The sequence below is a fragment of the Otolemur garnettii genome, unplaced genomic scaffold, assembly GCF_000181295.1.
Source record: "Otolemur garnettii isolate 467f Iridium unplaced genomic scaffold, OtoGar3 scaffold00016, whole genome shotgun sequence".
Classification (NCBI taxonomy): domain Eukaryota; kingdom Metazoa; phylum Chordata; class Mammalia; order Primates; family Galagidae; genus Otolemur; species Otolemur garnettii.
In genome coordinates this window covers 14,817,390-14,827,565 of record NW_003852411.1, presented here as the reverse complement: position 1 = coordinate 14,827,565, position 10,176 = coordinate 14,817,390, and the positions used below count along the sequence as shown (strand labels likewise).

Here is a 10,176-nt window from a genome sequence, read left to right as displayed (position 1 = left end):
CAGGTAACCATAAATGCATGACAAGGTTTAAGAAGAAAGTAGGAGGTGAGTTCCTGGTGGCCCAGTGCAGTTTTAGCCTTGTAATCCATTAAGTGGACGTTTGGTATCATTGCTTTGTAACGTTTTATTTTGAGATAATCCACAGGAAGTTTCCACAGAATAATGCAGAGATAATTAGAGGTTCATAGGAAGTCGCAAAATAGTGCAGAGAAACTCCATTTACCCTTCACCTATTTTTCCTCAGAAATTGTATCTTACATAAGTAACTATAGTACAACCGCAAAACCCGGAACTTGGTTATTTTTATAAGACGTATCTGTATAGTTCTGTGACATTTTATGTGTGTTGATTATCCGACCACCACCTCAGCCAAGATACACAGGTCTTCCATCACCACACAGCTGTCTGCCTGTGCTACCCTTTGATAGTCACACACCACACATCCCATGTTCCTCCCCGAGACCCTGCTGTCCTTAACCCCAGGCAGCCACTCATCTCTTCATCTTTGTGCCTTTGACCTGTGCAGGTCGACTTACGTGCAAATGGTTTTCAATAAATACTTTGGAAATTCTTTTGGCGATGTGCAGCTGTGTGAAAAAAGTCGCAAACTGCATAGCATAGAAATATTGAAAAAAATGAAAGGTTAGTTATGCTATAAATACTTAAACTATAAGTAGATAGTAGGCTTTTTTTTTTACCATATACTACCATCAAAACATACAGAAATCTATTATGAAAAGTTAAAATTTATCAAAACTTATGCACATAGACCATACATGCTGCCATTTACAGTCAGAGAAACATAAACAAATGTAAAGCACTATTGAATCACAACTGCAGGCCGGGCACCGTGGCTCATGCATAATCCTAGCACTCTGGGAAGCTGAGGTGAGTGGATTGCTAGTGCTCAGGAGACTAGCCTGAGCAAGAACAAGACCCCATCCCTACTAAAAAATTAGAAAAAAATTAGATGGGCATAGTGGGCATGCTGTAGCCTCAGCTGCTCGGAAGGCTGAGGCAACAGGATTGCTTGAGCCCAGGAGTCTTCATTTGCTGTGGGCTATGATAAGACCACAGCACCCTAACCTGGGGTGACAGAGTGAGACTCTGTCTCAAAAAACAAACAAGAAGAATCATAACGGCATAAAAATAAGTATAGTACATACTGTACTACTGTAATAGTTATTAGTTACCTGTTGCTATTCTAGTGACTTTAAGGTAGGCAGTATCCACTTAAAACACCTTGTGATGCTCATCTCAGGGTGAGCAGTGTCTCTTTAGTAAATTTTGTGTTGCAGTAAATAGTGTTTCTCATGGTTCTCGTGTATTTTTCAGCATGTTCAGTGCAATACTGTAAACTTTGACTAGCTCCATGAGACCTGTATGAAGGGCCACAAGTAAGGCTAGAAAGGCTCCCAAGAAGCAGAGAAAAGTTAGGACATAAGGAAAAGTTGACTCACTTGATAAGTGCCATAGATGGTGGTGTGCCGATGTAGTTGCTTACCATTTCAGAAGGAAGATTTATCTTGGAAACAGATGATATGAACCTGTGATGCCCATAGGTACAGTATAATACCGTAAACATATTTTCCCTTCCTTATACTTTTTTAAGTAACATTTTCTTTAGCCTATTTTATTATTCGAATACAGCATATAATACATGTAACACAAAATATGTGTTATAAACTGTTCTTGGTAGGGCTTCTGGTCAGAAGTAGGCTGTTAGTAGTGAAGTTTTTGGGGATTCAGAAGTTATACTTGTATTTTTGACTGCTAGGTATGTGTGTATGTGGGGTAGGGTCCAGGATCCCTGCATTGTTCAAGGGTTTCACGAGGAAATGTTTCCTGGTGCAGAAACTACTATCTATGAGGATAAAAGAAACCTTGTTTGTCTTTTCACATTTTCTAATTATAAGCTTCTTTAGAATAGAGAACTTCAATGGAATTTTAACTCATTTGGTCTCAATGTGGTTATTCCCTCATCCCCCCTCTACTTCCAACAGAGTTTCCTTAAATTGGCAAAGCATTTTCCCATTGAATTCATGCTGAGATGTTCTAATAATTGGAGGGATGAATTTTTTGAAGTCTCTTAGCATTTCTTATTTGAGGAGTCAGACAATCTTTAAAATTTTTTGAAATATAAAAATATGAAGCCATAATTTACCAATAATTTTGTCTGGGTTTCTTATTTATCATGATAACTTATAATGCAAAAGATGTGGGTTGATCACGTCATAATAGTGATCTCTTTATTATTATTAACTATTGTTATTAAGACATCTGTTTTCGGCTTGGCGCCTGTGGCTCAAGTGGCTAAGGGGCCAGCCATGCACACCTGGGCTGGATTCAGACCCGCCAGCTCACAGAGCTGGACCCGCCAAACAACAATGACAGCTGCAACCAAGAAATAGCTGGGCATTGTGGCAGGTGCACGTGGTCGCCGCCAGCTACTTGGCAGAGGCAGGAGAATTGCTTGAGCCCAGGAGTTGGAGGTTGCTGTGAGCTGTGATGCCACGGCACTGTACCCAGGGTGACAGTTTGAAGCTCTGTCTCAAAAAAAAAAAAAAAAAAAAGTACATCTGTTTTCAGGATAGGACTTTTCAAACAGTAGATTAAATCACACAGGAAAGAATATTGGCTGTATATTGCTAGTATATATAAAACAAAGGACAGGCCCACATATGCACATAAAGAAGATCAGGAAGATGTTTACAGAGGTTTTCTTTGGGTGGTGTGTTTTCTGTTTAACAGCAAAAGTAATTATTCTTGGCTTGGTGCCCATAAACAGCGGTTACAGCGCCAGCCACATACACCTAGGCTGGAGGGTTCAAAACTGACCGTGCCAGCTAAACAACAGTGACAACTGCAACAAAAAATAGGCAGGCATTGTGATAGGCGCCTGTAGTCTCAGCTACTTGGGAGGCTGAGGCAAGAGAATCACTTGAGCCCAGGAGTCTGAGATTGCTATGAGTTGTGACACCACGGAATTCTACTGAAGGTGACATAGTGAGTCTGTCTCAAAAAAAAAAAAAGTAATTATTCTTACAGTTGGGGAAATGAAGTCAATTATATATAGAAAGAGGAGTAAATGCAGTTGACCTTTGAACAACGAGGTTCGGGGGGGTACCTGAGCAGTTGAAAAATCTGCATGTAACTTATTTTTAATGCTTGTATAACTTTTGACTCCCCCCAAACTTAACTACTGATAGCCTACTGTTGACCTTCAGAAGCCTTGCCAATAACATAAACAATGAGCTAACACGTATCTTGTATTTTACGTGTGTTATATACCATATTCTTACAACAGACTAAACTTTAGAGAAAAGAAAATGTTGTTAAGAAAATTATAAGAGAAAATATATCATCTGTCAGTTAAGTGGAAGTAGACCATCCTAAAGGTCTTCATCCACATCATCTTCCTGTTGAACAGGCTGACGAGGAAGGGGAGGGTTTGGTCTTGCTGGCTTGGTGGCCGAGGTGGAAGAGGAAGCGAAGGCAGAGCGGGGGAGGAGAGGCAGGTGCACTTGGTGTAACTTTATGGAAATGCATCATAATTTCTGTCTGACTTTCTTGCTTTTTCATTTCTCTGTAAACATTTCTATATGATACATGAATTCTTCCTTTTCCATTTACTTTGGTGCCATCACAGAAGGGTCCATGTTATAAAAGAAATCAAAAGCAGTCTTGAATAATTGGACTTCTCTTAGATTTTCTAATGTCAGTTGGTTTTCTGGTGCTGCTTCCACACTGTCTTCCTCATTTTCTGACACTGGTTTGGAAACACCTCCATGAAGTCATCTTCTCTTAATTCCTTTGGTGTGGTGTCTGTTAGCGCTTGAATTTCTCCAAGATCCTTATCTTGAAACCCTTTAGGTCGCTCTTCCCCCCCCCCCCACAGTATCTTTCCTGATTTCCTTGAATGGTTCTGTTGTAAATCCTGTGAAGTCATGCACAACATCTGGACACAGTTATCTCCAGCAGGAATTTGTTGTTTCGAGCTCAATGATTTTCATGGCTTTGTCTATAACAATGGTGGCATCTTCAATGATATAATCCTTCTAGACTTTTTTTTTTTTTTTTTGAGAGAGAGTCTCACTTTGTTGGCCTGGGTGGACTGCTGTGATGTCATAGCTCACAGCAACCTCAAACGTTTAGATTCAAGCAATTCTTTTGCCTCAGTCTTCCAAGTAGCTGGGACTACAGGTGCCTGCCACAGGCCTGGCTATTTTTAGAGATGGGGGTCTTGCTTTTGATCAGGCTGATCTCCAACCTGTGAGTTCAGGCAGTCCACCCACCTCGGCCTCCCAAAATGCTAGGATTACAGGTGTGAGCTTCTAGACGCTAATGGTGTTCTCTCTGTTGGGGTTCTTCTCCATACTGTTGACAGTACTTTCCATTGCAGTACTGTGTGTAATGAGCCTTAAAGGTCCATATACTCCCCTGATCTAGAGGCTGAATTAGAGATGTTGTGTGGGGGCAAGTAGACCACTTTGACACCTTTGATGTTGAATTCAATATCAAAAGAACTTTAAAAGGCAGTCCCTTACTAGAAAGTTACTTCTGTACTTTGGGAACAAACAACTGAAAGAACCAATCCAGAATAAGAGGTTTTCTTATTATATAACCAAAAGACTCAAGGGGTTAGCCACTTTGTAGATAAGGGTAGTAATCATAAACCTGACTACATTTGCACAAAAAGTAGAGTCAGCCTGTTTCTCCCTGTCTTAAATCCTGATGACTGGTTCTCTTCCTAGCTCATAATTGTCCTTTGTAGCATTTTTTTCCCAGAGTAAGGCAGGGTTTTTTTTTGTTTGTTTTGCTTTTTTGAGACAGAGTCTCACAATGTCACCCTTGATAGTGGTGTCACAGCTCACAGCAACCTCAACTCTTGGGCTTAAGTGATTCTCTTGCCTTAGCCTACCAAGTAGCTGGGACTACAGGCACCCGCCACAACGACTGGCTATTTGTTGTTGTTGTTGTTGTTATTGCACTTGTCATTGTGGTTTAGCTGGCCCCGGCCAGATTCGAACCTGCAAGCTTCAGTGCTTGTAGCTGGTGCCATAACCATTGTGCTAGGGCACAGAGCAAGAGTAAGGCAGTTTTTTTTTTTTTTTTTTCATTAAAAACCTATTCAAGCAGGTATCCTTTCTTCCTCATGATTTCCTTAATGGTGTCCAAGAACTTACCTGCTGCTTCTTGGTAGGCAGAAGCTACTGCTTCTGTTACCTTGACATTTTTAAAGCAAAACTTTCTAAAATTATCAAATCATTCTTCGCTGGCATTAAGTTCTCCAGCTTTAGGTATTTTATCTTCCTTTTACTTTAAGTTATACTATGAGTTCACTTTTTCTCTAATCATATTAGAGTCCATAGCAATCCTGTACCTATGTAAAAACTGCATTTTCAATATGAGATAAAAAGGTACATTCTTTCACAAAAAGTGCACAGTTTTCATGCCTGTTGCTGCAGTTGCATAGATGACTTCATGAATTTCCTTTTTTTTTTTTTTATAGTAGTCCTTATGCTGGAATCACTTACTTTGAAATGGCAGACAGCTTCAGCTGCAGACCTCAGTCTGCAGTACATGTCAAGCAATTTAGCTTTTTCTTATAATGTCAAAGCTTTTCTCTGCTTCTTGGAAGCACTTCTAGTATCACTAGTGGAACTTTGTATGGATCCCCTGATGTTATTTAAGGTTTGTTGTGTTGAACTGAACACAATGAAAAGTATGTGAGAACCGTGAAAAACACTTTTTACTGCAATACAGAGTTTACCAAAGAGACAACTGTGCACACGGAGACAATTAGCATCACGTGGTGGCATTTTAAGTGAATACTTGAAATACTTAAGGTTGCTGCAGTAGGAGGTGGCTGAGAACTCATTGCAGTAGTGCAATTATGATTTAATAGTGCATCTTTACATTTGTTTGTGTTTATCTCAACTGCAAATGGTCACACGTATGTTTGTGTGCTAAAGTTTTGATAAATTTTAACTTCTTATAATCAGTTTGTATATATTTTATACACAATAGATAGGCTGTAAACGATAATAGGCTATTATTTATAATAGTCTGGCAAATGAAAATAGACTAGTATCTACACATATTTTATGCAATTTTTTTTTTCTTGAGACATAGTCTTATTTTGTTACCCTCGGTAGAGTGCCATGGCATCACACCTCACAACAGCCTCAAACTCTTGGGCTCAAGTGATTCTCTTGCATCAGCCTTCCAAGTAGGTAGGACTATAGGCACCTGCCACAATGCCTGGCTATTTTTAGAGACAGGGTCTTGCTCTTGTTCAGGCTGGTCTTGAACTCCTAAGCTCAAGCGATCCACCTGCCTTGGCCTCCCAGAGTGCTGGGATTACAGGCATGAGCCACCGTGCCCGGCCTATGTTATGCATTCATGACATACCTAACTTTTTCTTGATTTTTAAAAAAATTTTTAGACTATGTGGTTTGAGTGTTTTCAGTTTGTTGCAAATCTCAAAAAAAAGTTCCAGTATATTTATTTTTAAAAAATTCTGTGTGCAAGTGGACACATGCAGTTCAAACCTGTGTTGTTCAAGGAGCTACTGTAGAACTAGTTTTGATAAGACTGTTGTGACACTGATAGTTACTGCTGGGGATGGTGTAAAGGTTTCAGTATTTCAGGAGAGCAGTTTGACAACAAGAAGCCTGAAAAAGTCAACAGCAAAATAAAAATAACCTTTTGGGTAAAGGTTTACTCTACTGAGTTTGAATTCTGTGTCAAATAGCTACTTTGAGTGGTTTGTTAAATTTAATTTGATAGACACTTAGATTGTGGCATTAATATAAAATCGGGAATAATATTAAATGAGTAAAAACATTCAGTGTTAATTATGAGTTTAATCTTCGGAATTTTATTCTTAAACATGGCGTCTTGGTGTAGTTGTGCAAGTATGCTGTCGTGTTTTTAGAAAGAACAAACATGTTTTCTAGCAGTTTGATGTTTTTTAATATCATTTTGTATAATATGTTTATGTATTTATCACCAAATATTTTCTTTATGAGGAGATAATGTGAAATGAGCATATTATCAAGGCAAATTGAGTACTAAGCAATGTTTTTTGCTGTGGAATTGCTTCTGTCATTTCACTTTTTCTTTTAGTAATTACAAATTTGAAAATTATAATCTAACTTTAAGGTTAAAAAGGTAATCTCTCTAGAGCCTTTAATACTTGTCTATTGTGTTGAAATGATACTTTGTCTCCTCAGTAGTCCCCATCTCAGTTTCTTAAGCTAGAGACCTGGAATCTTAATACTTCTGCATTACAGGGAGTCCAGTTTTTGATGAAGTCGTGCCTGCCTCCAGAGTGTTTTGAATTTACCACTCTTCACTATCTACTGACAGTGCCCTGGTCAAGGACACATTAGCTTTTCCTTGGGATATGGTGGTGGTATCATAACTCTTTTCTTCCTTAGTCTTCCCCTCACTCAGTCCATTCCTTTTTATCTATTTTAACTTACATTTTATTGAGGATACACATGTACCATGTTTGAGAAGTCAGATACCTCCATAAGAGAAGAAAATAGAGCGATACCCTAGTCCAGTTACTCCCACTTTATCAGCTTCCACCCACATCTCGTAGCTGTTCCTCCATGGAGGAACTAATGTGCATTTTCCAAATAATACAACTGAATCTTTTTTTTTTTTGATTATTTACAATTTTATGTATGATGTGTTAGACTATCATCAATAGAAGATGATTTTATTTTCTTACAGTCTCTCCCCTACATTTACACAATTTACTTCCCCTTCTTTTGCCCACACTTGTAAAAACTTATTCTTTGCAATTAAACTATGGTTACTTAACTTTTGCTTTCCTCTAGCTAAGAATTTACGTTAGCTTTTTCTGTATCTGGCACTCATTTTCTGCCACAAGGGAATGTATATAGTGTCTCTTCTCGTTATGTTCAGACCCTTCAGGAATCTGGTTTCATCTTCAGAGACATCTCTCTCTCGGGAGGCTCTATCCTCTTGCTGCTCTCTCAGCTCTTGTTCTTAAAGTGCTTGCCTTTTCCCTTTACTGTTGACCAGGGGATCCCCAGTATTTTTGTTCTACATTGGTTCCTCAGTTTCCCGGACCAAACGTCTTACTTTTTTCCTAGTTTGTTTGGGTGGAGCATCTATTCTGCAGAATCAAAGTGCATGGAAGGCAATTTCTCTGAGATGCTCGTGCCTGAAAATGTCTATAGTCTACTTTCATACTTAATTGATATAGTCTACTTTCATACTTAATTGATATTTTTGTTGGATGAAAAATTCTAGAAAATAGAGAATTTGAAGGCAGAATTGAAGGCATTGCTTCAGTTGTCTAATTCCAGTGCTACTTTTGAGATGTTTGATACCTGAAGGATTCCTGGTTTTCTGTATGTTTGTTTTTTTGTTTTGTTTTTGAATCTCTGATACATTTTATGATCTCTCACTATGCCTTAGTTGGAGTCTTTTCTTTTTTCTTTTTATTCATTGTACTGACCACCACGTAGGTGTTTTCTTTAAGTTTTGAGACATTTTCTTGAATTGCTTTTTTGACTACTTTTCACTAGTTTCTCTGTTCTCTCTAAAAATTCCTGTTCTTCAGATACTGACTCTTGTGGACTCTTAATTAACATAAAACTGTTTCTCTTCTATTTTTAGCTTTTTGTTTAAAAACTTTAATCACTTCTTGTCACAAATTTCTATTGACTTTTTAATTTCTCTCACATTTTTCATTTCTAAAAGCTGTGTTTTGTGCTTTGACTATTTCTTTTTTATGTCCTCCTGTTTTCGCCTGGTGGGTGCACTATCTTTTCTCATTTATCTGAGAGTAATAATGATATGGATTTATCTTTATCTTAATTTTCCTCTGTTCCCTGCCCTACCTCCATTTCCTCAGAGTTTTTTATCTTTTTCCCTATGGTTTTTCTCTCTCTCGCTTTTGTTGGATTGCAGAGGTTTTTTAGCCTATTTTGGACCTTGGACCCGTTTGGCAGACTGAAACCTATGAAATAGAAATCCTTCTTTAAAATCAAAGGAAATCAGTTCTATTAAAATAATGTAGCAAAATATTTTTTGAAAAATTATACAGCAATATGGGTACTTTTTATTAACATATTAAAACTAGAGGTGGTTTAATAACTACCATAAGTTTGAAGTATTGATGTGCATAATGATATTTTTGATATCTCTGTACCAAATCTAATTTGATATGAAAGTATCTGTGATTTTTATTGGTGGCAACATCACATATATTGGCAATACCACTGTATTCTATAGCCTACATTTATAATTTAAAGGAATGTCTTATATCACTGATTGTCAACTCAAAGAAGCAGATTCTAAAAAGCTGATTATGTACTCTAAGATTAAATTGAACTTGACAACTCGTAATCTTCACTATATGTTGTGGAATGCTCAACTTTTATTATCTGTGGATCTTTCCTCTTGAGATTTAAATCTCTTTGGAGAAGAATCCACCAATTTTCTGCCTATGGCATATAAGTTTACCTTTATTTTACAGATGAATCATTTTACTCTCGTATATTCTAATCACATTTGTTTTTGTGACTTAACTGAATCGGTATCATATTCGATATGTTCCTATTAAGTAAAGTGGTTCTAGGAAGGGCACAAAGTGTCTTTAATGATCTGTAATACAAGAGAAAACTGGGCTGTTTCTTGAATTTAATTTTCACCTTAATTTCCTAGGAGCTTTCAAGTTGTGGATGGAATAAAAAAGAAAAATATAGTTCTGCACCAAATGCAGTTGCCTTCACAAGAAGATTTAATCATGTGAGTTGTTTATAAAATTTTGGCACCTAGTTTCTGAAATTCAGTTCCTCAATACACATTTTTTTCATTAAGAAATAGTATAACTTGGGTGGTACCTATGGTTCAGTGGGTAGGGCACTGGCCCCATATCCCAATGATGGCAGGCACCTGTAGTCCCAGCTACTTGGGATGCTGAGGCAAGAGAATTGCCTAGGCCCAGGAGTTGGAGGTTGCTGTGAGCTGTGATGTCACAGCACTCTACCGAGGGTGATAAAGTGAGACTCTGTCTCTTAAAAAAAAAAAGAAAGAAAAGAAATAGTATAACTTCTCACATCAATTCTGAACTTTGGAGAAATTTTGTCTGTTTCTCTGCATGAGCTCTGGATTTTTTTCTCTGTAATT

General features: G+C 37.8%; 1 protein-coding gene across 2 annotated transcripts in view; it reads left to right on the top strand.

Annotated features, from left to right (window-relative positions):
• RALGPS2 (Ral GEF with PH domain and SH3 binding motif 2) overlaps positions 1–10,176 on the top strand; it is a 117,810-nt gene that overhangs the window by 12,478 nt on the left and 95,156 nt on the right. For both annotated transcript variants that reach the window (XM_012802712.2, XM_012802711.2), the window contains exon 4: positions 9,712–9,795. In XM_012802712.2, the coding sequence (XP_012658166.1) occupies positions 9,712–9,795 (84 nt within the window). The remainder of the gene's footprint in view (positions 1–9,711; positions 9,796–10,176) is intronic.